General features: G+C 42.5%; 1 protein-coding gene across 1 annotated transcript; it reads left to right on the forward strand.

Annotated features, from left to right (window-relative positions):
• Positions 1–906: 906 nt before the first annotated feature.
• LOC308335250 (uncharacterized protein) lies at positions 907–4540 on the forward strand (the record flags this gene model as incomplete). Its single annotated transcript, XM_080792268.1, has 8 exons — positions 907–1853; positions 2012–2102; positions 2512–2575; positions 2859–2962; positions 3362–3473; positions 3556–3600; positions 3824–3830; positions 4536–4540. Exons 1-8 carry the CDS (start codon positions 1742–1744, stop codon positions 4538–4540), a joined length of 540 nt encoding a protein of 179 aa, XP_080648394.1. The 5' UTR covers positions 907–1741.
• Positions 4541–14992: the final 10452 nt, after the last annotated feature.

Here is a 14992-nt window from a genome sequence, read left to right on the forward strand (position 1 = left end):
CTGTGGTGTTTAGTTCATGGCCGCTTATGAGATGTAGATGACTGGTGGAATAGCCTTGTGATACATACTGGGTGTGCTCTTTGGTCGTTCACAAAACAAACAAACAAAAGCTGCACAAAATGCCACAAACTCACTAAAAGCTCCACAAAAATCACACAAATCAAGGGATGTCCGACAGTCAGTGTTGGATATTGTCCAACTCCTAATTGCCGATATCAACAGATACCGATATGCAGGCTTTTTCCAGTGGTGGAAACATAACTCAAACTTTTTACTTAAATAAAAGTAGGCAATACTGCAATATAGAAATACTCCGTTACAATTCAACATGTACTCGAGTAAAGGTACAAAGGTTTTGGTATAAAATGTACTTAAAATACCAAAAGTAATTATTAATAATGACTCATGCAAAATGTCTCATCTAAAATGATCTAATCTCTCACAAGCTCACATGTGTCTTATTGTATTGTGAGCTTGTATAGATGTTTTAATGTAAAATAATAAATAAAGTAAAATTAAGGGTTAGGGTTATTCATTTTTAATGCCTTATCGGCCGATAATATCGGACATCCCTAACAAAAACATATATCAAACGTGTCAATACATTTCAAAGAATGCCACAAGTGGCACTAAAACTTCACCAATAAATAAAGAAACATCCACATGTTCCATAAATTAAATGCCACAAAGGTTTGCCGAAAAAATGAAGAAATTACAAAAAATAAGTTTCTTAAACATCTTCTGCCGTATGTCCATAGAACTTCAGCTCTGTTGCAGCAAGCCAGTACAATGTGTCATTGTCTAGGTCACCTAAGCCACGATCACCATTCGGTGGCCGGTATTTGGGGCAAATGGTCATTACGTGTTCCACAGTCTGTAGTGGATCCTCGCATTCATAGTGGGCACTGTCCGAGATGTCCCACTTCTGCAGGGGAGGTGCTGGCAAAGAACATATTTGGGGTCCTCAATGTATTCCACTGGTCCCTCTGTCTTGCCTTCACCCAGGATGCCTTGGAGGTGTCAGCTGGTGTTGTGTGGAGCAGTTCCTGGGCCTGTGTGGCAAAGGGGCACAGTGACTTGAGGCACGTGTGCTGTGGCAAAGGTCGCCGTGACTTGGTGTGTGTGTGTGTGTGTGTGTGTGTGTGTGTGTTGTGGCAAAGGGCACCGTGACTTGAGGCACGTGTGCTGTGGTGTCTCTGACGACCTTGTGGAGGAGATGGCTGGGATTCACTCAGCTGTGCCTTCCCGGTGAGGGCCAGCGTGGCTGCTTCTCGTCTGACCTCTGTTGGAGTGATTCCAGCGAGAACAGGCAGGCAGTTTGTTTGGGGTGGCCCATCCGGTGTTGAGGGCAGCATCCAGCTTCTTGACATGAGAGCTACGGCTCCAGACTGGGACACAGTACTCGGGTCGTCTGCATAGCCATACTTCATTGATGTTGTTGCAGGGAGGTCATGGATGTAGCTGTTAGTGTTGAACAGCAGTTACTGGTGTGGAACCGAAAAGCTTCACAAACATGCCAAAAAATTCTAGTTTTGAACCTTTTTAATCTAGTTTATTTTCAAATAAATTTGTTTTTACTGTTTTGTGAAGCAACTTTGGGTACCTTGAAAAGTGCTATATAAATTGTATGTATTATAAAAAACAGACACACAGCAATTGTCGCCACACAGACATCACAAATTCCTATTGGCAGCAGCAACAAGTGAGTGATGTGCAAAGCCATTCATAGACTATAACCACCATGTCTTCATTCCAGATGCTGCGAGGCTCAACCGGAGCCCCTACAGGTGGACATCTGCAGTTCTCGCTGTCCATGGATGAATCTGCATGGGGGGCTCTGAAGGCGGCTCAAAGTAAGAAACCACTTAGACTTTTCTATTACTGCGAGTGGTATGGTCTGCTTCTGTTTTAAATGTTCTCTATACATTTTGTGTATGATGTGAAAGGACACAATGTACATATATCTGGCTCTTGGTCACTTAAATTAATCTTTCTTTCTTTCTTTCTTAGGGTGGATGGGTCGTGGTAGACGTCGTGGAAGGACAGAGATCCGTTCCAAAGCTTCCCTCCCGGGCGTTTCCTCTGAGGACTTCTGATGAGCTGTGAGTAGGAATATTTCTTGTTGGGATGGATATCTGTTGTACTGTTATGGTACGAAGTATAGCATGGCAGTATGATTCCTCCTAGTGGCACTGGTTGAATGTCTGTCAGCTCTCCAAGCTAATCAAAGTCTTAATGACACTTTTTTTTAACCACTTCAACCCCAGCATCTCTATTCTGGGGGGAGCGTTCCGCCAAATTAGCAGATCTACAAGCTCACACCGCATTGCGACGTGTTGTGAGCTTGTAGATCTGCTATGTTTGGCAAATCAATTTGTGTAGAGTGAAATCGGAGCATATACCAAATGCTCTCTTTAAAGGTCTGTTTTATCAAATCTATAGAGGGTTTAAGTGGTTCTGAATATGCAGCTCAACAAAAGCTAATGTAGTCTTCATTTCTTTCTTTCTTAGGACGGAGATCTGTGTAGATGCCGGAGGACTTCGGACCTGGGCCTGCCCGGTGAGGAACCGCACAGTAAGAACCGGCCTTTCACGATTATGAGGTTTCTTTTTACTGGACGATTATTGTCGCTCTAATAAATTGCAATTAAATATTTAAGTGTGGCCCGGACGGTTAGCTCAACTGTCTGGGCACCTATGCTGCCAAGCCAGCCGGACGGCGTGCTGCGGGTTCGACTCCCGACGGCCACTGCTGGACAGGGTACACGCACACACACACACACACACACACACACACACACATGCACACACAGAGCAAAGCTAATTTGGTGTGTTTTTTTCTTTTCTTTCTTTGTTAGAATGGAGATATCGATAGACGAGCTGATGTTCCCGGACAGAGATCCGTTCCAAAGCCCCCCCCCCCCCCCCCCCGGGGGGCTTCCTCAGAGGACTCTGATGAGCTGTGAGTAGGAATAGTTCTTTCTTGTTTCTGAGGATGGATAACTGCTTTTGTACTGTTATGGCACGAAGAATGGCATCATTTACTACAGTCATCCAAATGTTTTAAATATTTTATGATAAATCTAAATGACTCTGCACAATAGTTTGAGAGTCAATATCTCATCTGCTTTTAGAAGCACTTGAATAAAAAATGACAAAAGATGTTGAGGACTGTACATGTGTTGATGCCTCCTAGTGGCACTGTGGTTGAATGTCTGTCAGCCTTCCAAGCTAATCAAAGTCTTAAAACCCCAGCATCCCTATTCTGGGGGGAGCGTTCAGCAAAAAATAGCAGATCTACAAGCTCACACCGCGTTGCAACGTGTTGTGAGCTTGTAGAGCTTTCTTCTTTCTCTCTCAGGATGGAAATGGCAGACGCAGCTGAAGCCTCTAGAGATCTGCAGGTCTGTCCATGGATGGATGGGAGGACGGAGATCTGGGTAGACGTCGCTGGAACGCCACTGCTGGACAGGGTACACGCACACACACACACACACACGCACACACAGAGCAAAGCTAATTTGGTGTGTTTTTTTTCTTTTCTTTCCTTGTTAGAATGGAGATATCGATAGACGAGCTGATGTTCCCGGACAGAGATCCGTTCCAAAGCTCCTCCCCCCCCCCCCCCCCCCCCCCCCCCCCCGGGGGCTTCCTCAGAGGACTCTGATGAGCTGTGAGTAGGAATAGTTATGGCTTGTTTCTGAGGATGGATAACTGCTTTTGTACTGTTATGGCACGAAGAATGGCATCATTTACTACAGTCATCCAAATGTTTTAAATATTTTATGATAAATCTAAATGACAAATATTAAATGCACAATAGTTTGAGAGTCAATATCTCATCTGCTTTTAGAAGCACTTGAATAAAAAATGACAAAAGATGTTGAGTACTGTACATGTGTTGATGCCTCCTAGTGGCACTGTGGTTGAATGTCTGTCAGCCTTCCAAGCTAATCAATGTCTTAAAACCCCAGCATCCCTATTCTGGGGGGAGCGTTCAGCAAAAAATAGCAGATCTACAAGCTCACACCGCGTTGCAACGTGTTGTGAGCTTGTAGAGCTAATGCTTTCTTCTTTCTCTCTCAGGATGGAAATGGCAGACGCAGCTGAAGCCTCTAGAGATCTGCAGGTCTGTCCATGGATGGATGGGAGGACGGAGATCTGGGTAGACGTCGCTGGAACGCCACTGCTGGACAGGGTACACGCACACACACACACACACACGCACACACAGAGCAAAGCTAATTTGGTGTGTTTTTTTTCTTTTCTTTCTTTGTTAGAATGGAGATATCGATAGACGAGCTGATGTTCCCGGACAGAGATCCGTTCCAAAGCTCCTCCCCCCCCCCCCCCCCGGGGGCTTCCTCAGAGGACTCTGATGAGCTGTGAGTAGGAATAGTTATGGCTTGTTTCTGAGGATGGATAACTGCTTTTGTACTGTTATGGCACGAAGAATGGCATCATTTACTACAGTCATCCAAATGTTTTAAATATTTTATGATAAATCTAAATGACAAATATTAAATGCACAATAGTTTGAGAGTCAATATCTCATCTGCTTTTAGAAGCACTTGAATAAAAAATGACAAAAGATGTTGAGGACTGTACATGTGTTGATGCCTCCTAGTGGCACTGTGGTTGAATGTCTGTCAGCCTTCCAAGCTAATCAAAGTCTTAATGACACTACCACTTCAACCCCAGCATCCCTATTCTGAGGAAGCGTTCAGCAAAAATAGCAGATCTACAAGCTCACACCGCGTTGCAACGTGTTGTGAGCTTGTAGAGCTAATGCTTTCTTCTTTCTCTCTCAGGATGGAAATGGCAGTAGACGCAGCTGGAGCCTCTAGAGATCTGCAGGTCTGTCCATGGATGGATGGGAGGACGGAGATCTGGGTAGACGCTGGAGGACTTCGGACCTGGGCCTGGATGGATGGGAGGACAGAGGACGGAGATCTGGGTAGACGCTGGAGGACTTCCGACCTGGGCCTGGATGGATGGGAGGACAGAGGACGGAGATCTGTGTAGACGCTGGAGGACTTCGGACCTGGGCCTGGATGGATGGGAGGACAGAGGGCGGAGATCTGGGTAGACGCTGGAGGACTTCGGAGAGGAACTCAACATATACGAACCGCTTCGGTGAGGAACTCGACAGTACGAACCGCTTTAGGGTTGGGGCTTTTTTATAGGCTTTATAGTAAAAAGCCAATAATCGTCCGTTGCCGATAATCGGTCAATCCCTATTCTTAAACGTTACTGTAAGTGCATGTGTATGTTGTGACAGGACACACACCCACACACACACAGCAAAGCTAATTTGGGGTGCGTGTGTGTCTGTCTGTCTGTCTTTCGTTCTTTGTTAGAATGGAGATCTCAGCCGATGCCCGAGATCCGAAGCTTTCCCTGGGTGTTTCCGCTGAGGACTTCTGGGAGGCTCGGATGGAGCTGGAAGGTTCGGTAGACATCACTGGAACCCGTTTAGGCCTGTCGGAATTTGAGGTTTTATAATGGCCGATTTAATTGTTTCTCAAATAAATTACTAGTAACAATTTAATTGCGTCATATATGGATCTAATAGTAATCTCAGCAAGGCAAATGGCTTCTTGGTTAGAGTTGGTGACAATGTTATCACACGTAAAGATGAAATTACCTACCTAGGTTCCATCCTGGAGGCTAATCTTTCCGGTGATAAAATGCCAAATGGCCACCAACGTAATCAAAAAAGTCAACCAAAGAACAAGATTCCTTTACAGGATCTCCTCACTGGTCAACAAAAACACCTTGAAGACCTTAACAGGAGCCCTCGTACAAGGTTTCTTTGACTATGCATGCACCTCCTGGTACCACAGCACCTCAAAGGCCCTTAAAAGTAGGCTCCAGACCTCCCAAAACAAACTGGTCAGGCTCCTACTTGGCCTCACCCCCCGAACCTACCTCACTCCTGCCCACTTTGACAGGCTGGAATGGCTTAGGGTTGACGACAGAGTACAGCATCTTGCAATGGGTCTGGTCCACAAGATTCGATACACCACCAAGATACCCATGTACCTGTCTAGATACTTCCTTTATGTTAACGAAGTCCACACCCACAACACCAGAGGGAGTGCAACAAACCATGTACAACCCAGATTCGGCACAAACAAGGGACTAAATTATTTTCACTCCTATGCCACCAAAATGTGGAACGCCCTACCAACAGTCATTAAGACGTGAATCCCTTGACTCCCTTTTTCCCCTCACTGTATACGTTTATTTTCCCTTTTTACCTCCTTTATGATGAATTCCTGTTCTGTTCTTTGACTATATAGAAGTGTCTTTGTACGTCTCTAAATGTTTTGAAGAATTGAACATGGTGGACCCTCTTGTAAACGAGTGTAATGCTTAATTGGGTCGTCCACTTGCAGTTAACAGTCTTTGTATTGAGTTTGTGCTTGACATGTACTGTAATTCTGCAAACTGTTAATAAATATTTCAATCAATATTGTTTTATGAACAAAGTAGTAATGAGGATTTCTTTCTTTTCTTTAGGACGTTGCTGGTCTCCTGTGTGGCTCCATCTGGAGGTCACCAGGGTTCTGAGTCACTCAGATCCTGACTGGTAGTGGTGATATGTAGATGTGATCAATCAGGGCTCTAAACAATAAAATAATAAACCAATATAAATAACTAGATAATAATATAAATAAATGGATAAAACGAACGATAAAAAAATAGATTATAGTAAAATAAAAGTAAATTAAAATAGTAAAATAAAAGTAAATTAAAATTAGTAATGGCATAGTAATGGATAAAATAAATATAATTAGTAATATAGACAATAATACATAAAATAAATTAAATTATCAATATAGTAATGCATAAAATTAGTAATAACAGTAATACATAAAATAAATAAATGCATAAAAAATAAAATGAGTAATAACAGTAATACATAAAACAAATACTATTTGTAATGCATGAAGTAAAATTAGTAATAACATAGTAATACATCAAATAAATACAATTAGTAATATAGTTATACATAAAATTAGTAATAACATAGTAATATATAAAATACAATTAATACATAAAATAAATTAAATTACTTTGTGTTGTTATAGAATGACTTAAAAAAACAAACAAAAAATATCAATCACATCTACATATCACAACCAGGCTATATTGCCAGCAGGCAGGTGGACTGTAGACTCACTACAGCTGTTGCGTGGCTAGTCTGCTATCCGCGAACGTCTCCACGCTGGTTTCCTAAATGAGGGATATAAGTGCTGTTGGCACTCTGGACTCTGAATTCTGCGATCATGTGCTTCAGAAGAATGATGCTGCGTCACCTGTGCGGTGACAATTTCCGGTCTTTGGAAAGCTGTGACGTTTGCAGCTGTTCTGTCAAGATGGCCAATCTGCAAGCTGAGCTTGTGGATGAGATGTGCAATAGCCTAGTGCTTTGTGTTTGAGCCCTGTGCAGGAGCTACAAGACTGCCGGTTTGGATTGCTCTGTGCAGTTTCAACCACGTGACGCCTGCAGCACACTGTCAAGTGTGCAGGTGGACAGTTCTGAGCGGACGGCTTCGCCTTGTTTGTTGTTATAAAACTGTGGTGACGCTGTGTAACGTAGGCCTGAGGGCGGTTGCTCTGATAGACTTAAAGAGAGCCTTGTAGGAATTTTTTTACCTGATATGTGATTTCAGGGTCGTTTCGCCTACTTCTACGTCCGGAGAGTTGTGATATTGGTAAGTTCTTAAATGAATAAATGGGGGAAATGTCAAGGAAATGTGGAATGCTTGTACATTTAAGGACGTCATAAACCAAGCCATGAGAAGCTGTTGTCTGTGACCTGTGACATGTGTGGTTCTGAAGGGGTCTTCTGATGTCATGTATACAAGACCCACCCACCCCTGGGGGGGGGGGGGGGGGGTAATAATGTATTTAAGCTAAAGCCTGACTGAGATGTGTTGAGTCAGTACGGTGTTCCATTGTAACGCGTCACTGCTGTCTCCGTATTCGAATACATTCTATTCCAATACTCTGAAACTCTGAATTGTGTCTGTCTCATTATTGTTGTTTCAACTATGTTATAAGTGCTCACCGACAGATTTCTTTAACATGTCATATATCTGTAAATATTCATTATTTTCTTGTTAATAAATTATTGCATTTATACCCGGGTGTCCGTTATGTGTCCATTACCCTTAGATCGCGCCGCCGCGGATTTATTTATTTCCCAAATGGTCTAAAAATGAGTTATTTAGCGTACTTTTACCAATTAATTAGCCTATACACAGACAACGACTGATTAGCCTATTTTGGACGATATGGGTCTTTTCTAGAGTCAGTGTGTTTAGTCTCACTATAGTCTGTAGATTACCCGGCGGTGTTGCTGCCCCTCCCGGGAGTCGCGGCTCATGGCTCTTCACAGACGGCACAGAGACAGCAGTCACTCCGCTGAACGTGTCAGTGTTGCTGCAGTGGTGTGAACCGTGCGGGCACTGGTGGTGGTGCTGAGTTCTGACAGCCGAGTCATAGCTTCTTCTTCTGAATTACTTTATCTTTGCCTTGGAAAATACATTTTGCGTTTTGCTGTTTCCCAAAACAAACCAGCGCGCGCTACTGTTTGCTACAAAGCGACTGGAAGCGGACGAGGTTTACAGACATACCAATAGTAGCCAATCATATGCTGATTAGGCCAGTTGCTGTATAGCCTACCTACCCGATCACCAGGGAGCAGCAACAACACACACACACACACACACACACACACACACACACACACACACACACACACACACTACACACACAATAGCCTTCTATATAATGCTGCGCACATATATTATATATATTTAAAAAAATACCCAGCATAATTTTTGGGAAGGCTAAGCCTTCCCTAGCCTTACACACCCGCCGCCTATGGGCACTGTACTGTAGGCATATAATACCTGCGGCTAGGTGAAAACAAAAGAAACCTGATTAGCATTTGAGTACTTTTAACACCTCTGAACAGCCTGCGGAGAGGGTCAATAATTCCCAGAAAATCTGTAATGTTAATATAAAATGTCCACGAAAATCTTCATGGGGGCTAAAAGGGGCTATTTAATTCTTCATGGGGGCTACAGCCCCATAGCCCCCACAGACTCGACGTCGTTGAATTCAAGCATTTTGCACAGCTGCAATGTTGACAGAACATTTCTGTTTGGGTGAATGGGCTGGCTGTCAATGGGTAGTTAATTGCACCCAATTAGCACCTTGCTGGCAAGATGGACCAACATTTGTGCCATGGACAGTGCCCAACTCTCCATACAATACGATACAACACACTTCTATTCATCGTATAGGCCCCCAAATCACACCCTTAAAGCACTTAAAGTACACCACGCACCATAGAAAGCATGTCTACTGAATTTCAAGTTTTTCAACACAAAGTGTTTTTTGACTGGGGAGTCTGTCTGACTCCCCGGAATGTGTATTATTATAACAAACAAAAAATACATCGCATGGATGCGACCCCCATGGATGTGATCAAGTCCCGATTTAGGTCCCAGTATAGCTACTCTATTCTCAATGGTAACAAGACAACTCACCCTTTTTGCATCTCCAAGTGAGTTGTCCGGACTTTCGCGGTGAGATGTCCGGACTCCGGACAACTCACCAGACATCTCACCCCGGTGAGATCATGATGTCTTCACTTTCGGGGGTGTGCCGTCTTCACTTTTGGGCACTTTCGGGGTGAGTTGTCCTCACTTTCGGGGTGAGTTGTCTGACTGAATATGTATACCCTTTGAGCTCTTTTATATACTTTACTGAATATTTCCCATTTATCCTTATAATCTAGATTCATTCAACCTTATCTTCCTGAATTACGGCATAGATCCACTGTTCTCTATCTGTGTGTGTGTGTGTGTGTGTGTGTGTGTGTGTGTGTGTGTGTGTGTGTGTGTGTGTGTGTGTGTGTGTGTGTGTGTGTGTGTGTGTGTGTGTGTAACTTCTGAAGAAATGTGTAAAACTGTGTTGGTAATTTGGCCATAGATGTTAATTATTACCTGGACCCCTCCTAATTTGTTTACTCAAGAATGGTTATATAAGGTCACTTGTAATTTCTCACATGCTAGTAGCCATCATCATCATCAATCAGAGAGTGAAGACAACTGGACTGGACTTTCGGGGTGAGCTGTCCGTCCTTTCTCTTTACCAACTCGCCCAACTTGCCCCAGCGGAAAGTACAGACAACTCACCCCGCCATGTCAGAAAGTGAAGACAACTCACCGCGGTGAGTTGTCCAGTATTCCCCTCAATCAGTCCCATTAGGGAAAAACCAGGGCCACACAATCCGTTGCTTCGGAACTACTCTGCCAGGACTGGGAGAACCAGATTCTGGCACGTGGAAGGACTTTGTGGGACCTGTGTGAGTGTGCGTTGCACCAGACTCACAGCACCAGGCACTTCATTCAGGAGTGGTGGATTATAATGGCCCTCCTAAAGGCCTCACCAATACTACCATATTTTGACGGCAGTAACTGCCTGTCATAATTTCACCCCCCTCCCTATTGATCAGTATCAGGATGTTTATATTCATTCTGTATTCATCTTATAGGACCCCAAATAAAACCTTAGAAAGCACGAGTGTCTATTTCAAACACATAGAACAAATTGCATTAGAGTGAATGGGGATAATCGAATATTTAAATATTTTATTATAAATTATTGGTACAGTAAAACAGCTTGGAAATACTCAGAGGTACATGTGTACATTAGGAACAACAACATTTAGTTGGTATGTGATAACAATTTGTTTAGATTTAGCATTGGAGCAGATATTGACGGCAGTAACTGCCTGTCTTAATTTTGTATTCATCTTATAGGGCCCCAAATCACACCTTAGTTAGAAAGCACGAGTGTCTCTTTCAAACAGTGTTTTTTACCGGGAGTCAAATTTTGTCAGCAGCAACTGCCTGTCATAATTTCACTCCCTCCCTATCTAATTATTGGACAGTATTAAGATGTTGCTATTCATTTTGTATTCATCTTTAGGGCCCCAACTCACACCTTAGAAAGCACGAGTGTTGAGGCAGAAGGCAGAGCAGGCGTGTAAATGGAGCAGTATTTGTGGAGCCAAACTTGACCAACAGAACTTGTGAGTCCAGAGATGATGCTGCTCAGACAGACCAGTGCTGCTCCAAAACAAGTGAGTGCTTCCCTCTGTGGCCTAATGTTGTACATTGCATTCATTTTCCAGAGTCTAGTAGAAATTACAGAGAATGCATGGTGCAGAGTACTAGAAATAAAGGTTTCATATTTTTTGGGGGGGTGACACTAATTTCTGCACTAGGGTGCCAAAGTCTGTATTGATATGTGACAAACCTTACAATATGAGGCAGACACAATGCAGGAAGGTTGCTGTATAGGCCTACAATGCAATAACTGTTATTGTTACAGTATGCTGTTCAGACACAAAATGACTCGGTTAATCAAGGTTTATACTTCCAAAAAGATGCCATGTGGTCTCATGTGTACTTTTTGCAGTCGTTTTTACATAGCTCTAGTGAGGCTGTTGTCATGGAATGCTTATTTGTAAATGCATGCTGTGTCTGCTATATTTTGGCACAGATTCTGAGAATTGAATTGGGAAACCAATTATTTTGGCTAAAATGGTAATCCCAGTTTAGCAAGGCTTGTGTCTTTTTTTCTTCTTCCCTTCATTGTCTCTCAATGCCTAGGTTGTGCATATTTGTACAAATGGTTTGTAATAATGGCCTCTGTGGGTTTATGAGCCTGATGGCTGAGGAGATGATAGGCATTTCTTGGTCAAAGTTTATCCCATGCCAAAGTGTGTCACACTTGCAAATGAACCAAGTTGGTACAAGTACAACACATGGATCTCCATATGTGGAGCTGACTATCACCACCTCGATCTCCATATAAAGATCACAACACTGACCTCATCAAACCCTGAGGATGGCCATGGATGGTTTGACTTACTAGATCTGCATATGAGCCGGCCAGCAACTCTACATCTGACCTCACTGACACCATGCAGATTAATAGTTTAACTCCTGCTTCTCAACTGTGCCGTATTAAGAAGCTCTGTTGTTTCAGCGCTTCTCACCCTCAGGCGTCTTATTGGTATTGCCTATTATAGACAATTGACAATTGTTATTGCCTATAGACAAGCAGACTAGTCTGCTTATCTATAGGCAACCACACAAAATGTTATATCTAAACTTGTATTCTCATTCTATAATCAATAGTTTATCTGACTGAACATTGGTTTTACGCCCAAATATGGAGCGTGTTGTCTAACCTCAATGTGTCATCATGCATGGCATCAGTTGAAAACAAATCAGTCAGCTAGCCTACAGTATGTTAATATGTTATGGCTACTTGGGGGTCCTTGACATGGAAATGTCTGGGAACCCCTGGCCAATTACAGTGGTCCAGGCACATGCCACACATAGGCTCTGGCCTGACAGTGTGTTGCGTGTTCGAGTCCTGTTCATGACGACCTTTGCTACATGTCTCCCTTCTCTCTCTCCCTCTTTCCTGTCTATCTTCACTTATAACTATCAATAAAGGCAAAAAGCGCCTCCCCCATGGCCAGCCGGGGCGACTGATGGAGGGACCAGGGAATATTAGCAGCAACCAGGGAAACTCCCCCCTGTCAGGTGTAAAGGAGCAACTTGGACACTCAGGCATGAAGGAAGCATGAGTTCAAGTCCGTTGCTCTCCCCTTGTCCCCCATATATGGGGACTAGGTTGGTGGAGGGTGTGTAGAGCCCAGGATCACATTAGATGATTGACACAGGGGTGAAAATGGGTTACAAAATCGTGGGATAAAAAAAATATATAAAAAAATAAAATAAAAGGCAAAAAGCCTAAATAAATCTTTTTAAAAAAAGAAAAGAAATCTAAAAATGATATCACGAGAAAAAAAAAAGTCCCTTGTGGTCTTGTTTCCATTCAGGTCCTGGGTATTCAATTCATAATCATGACATGAAAAATAACAAAAACATTCAAATCATAAAAAAGGGGGGGGGGGGGGGAGGTGGGGAGTAGTCACTTGACTACGGGACTCTACCTTTCAATCCTATATATAGCAGATATATAAGGGGATGATTTATATAGATTTATTTGAGTTTGCACAACAGTAGGCTATAAGTATAAAAGTATACATAATATGATCGCTTTCCGTGGGAAAGTCGACAGCTAGTTGTTATGCACGGTGTGAAAGCCTTAGGCTTATATGAGAACCTCACCGTTTACATTACATATAATTTGAATTGGATAGACTTTTTATTTATATTATTTTACACCAGTAAACTTGTGATGTGACAACAAAGTTGAAGCAAGTTAAGGGCAAAGCCTGTTGTTTGAGCTCAGCTAAACCTTGTTCTTTCTTAATGTCCCGTCGCCCACATACCTTTAGTGCATACTGCATACATACTTGATGGCTTCCTTCCTAGACCTCTCACATGTCAAGTTAACACAAGCTCCCTCTGTCTGTTCCTCACAAGCTATTGTCAGCGAGCAACACTAGGTGGCAGGAGAGAGCCTTCTTTGGCTGCATAGTGGCACTAGTGCATGCATTACACACACACACACACACACACACAACTGCGAGTGTTTGTTTTGACTCAAACTCCTTCGTGTTTGTTAGCAAAACAGTGAAATAAACAAGTTCAAACGTACCAACTTCCACCTCATGGAAGATGAGGAGAGTTGTCAGTGTTGTCAGGGAGTGGAAAGTTGAAACTGCCCAGAGAAATGACGGTGACAGCAGGAGGAGAAGTTTAATTATCGTCCTTGGACGATAATTCCCCAAGAGACCAGGTGCGTTAGCTTACCTAGCTACTACCTACAGTTATTAGCTGCTTTAGCATTCATGGTTAATAGAGGTGAATTGTTTGTTTGTGTGTAATGTCATGTCACTAATTATATTTACAAAAAGTAAAATGAAAGAACTAGGCAGGATATAAAGCATTGTTTGTGTGCTGTGCCTGTGAAGTGAATAATATTGTGTTTGTTTGCTGTTAGGCAGAAATATCATATCCCCCTTTAGGCCTGAAATTTAAAAAATATATTTTTTTCCTGAAAAACCTCATGTTTCTATATAAGTGGTTCTCAATATTTCATGTCAAGGACCCCAAAAATGATATGTAATATGCCACGACCCCCATTGAAAATATGTTGTTCCAGGGACCCCCCAGAAGCAAAGATTTTTAACTGAAACTCTGAAAGAATATATATTCAAAGATTTGAGGCAAATTTTCACTATTTTCAAAAATAGCAGACCTACAAGTTCATAGCGCGCTATGAGCTTGTAGATCTGCTATTTTTCAATAGCTGAAGTATAGCATAATGTTTAAAACACCAAAAGGGGTTCCCGCCCTATACTTCTTCATACAAGACTGTCACACTAAAGTATGAGAATAGGCATTTCTACAAGCTATGTGCAAATGTTTTTTTTTAAATACTAAAATAACAATAACTGAACTTGAAGTATTTCAACTATAATTATTATTATAAGTCAATGTCAAACAATTTACAGTAATAAAACCATACAATGTAAAAAAAAAAATACTCTACTATATTCATAGTATATTCATGTAAAGTGTCCTTGTTTTTTTAAGGTGCTATATAAATTAAAGTTATTATTATTTATGATTTATGAACCCCTAATGGCTCCTGATGTGCAGGTTGGTGCCTTGCATGGTTTCCGCCGCCATCTGTGTATGAATGTATGTGTGAATGTGCATTACATTCATCCAATCTATGTAAGGTGCCTTGGATAAAGGCGCTATATAAATGCACCATTTACCATTCATGATGTCCGCTCTCCTATATAGCTGTGAATGCTGGACCCTGAAGCCTGCTCTATCGTCCCTGGCCCCACTGTGCTACACCAGAATGCTACGTGCAGTGCTAAACATCAACCAGGATGAACACGTTACCAACATGCATCTGTATGGAGTGATACCGAGGGTGGGTGAGAGAAGATGGCCTCCAGGAG

The sequence above is a fragment of the Protomyctophum bolini genome (assembly GCF_963924005.1).
Source record: "Protomyctophum bolini genome assembly, chromosome: 20".
NCBI lineage: Eukaryota > Metazoa > Chordata > Actinopteri > Myctophiformes > Myctophidae > Protomyctophum > Protomyctophum bolini.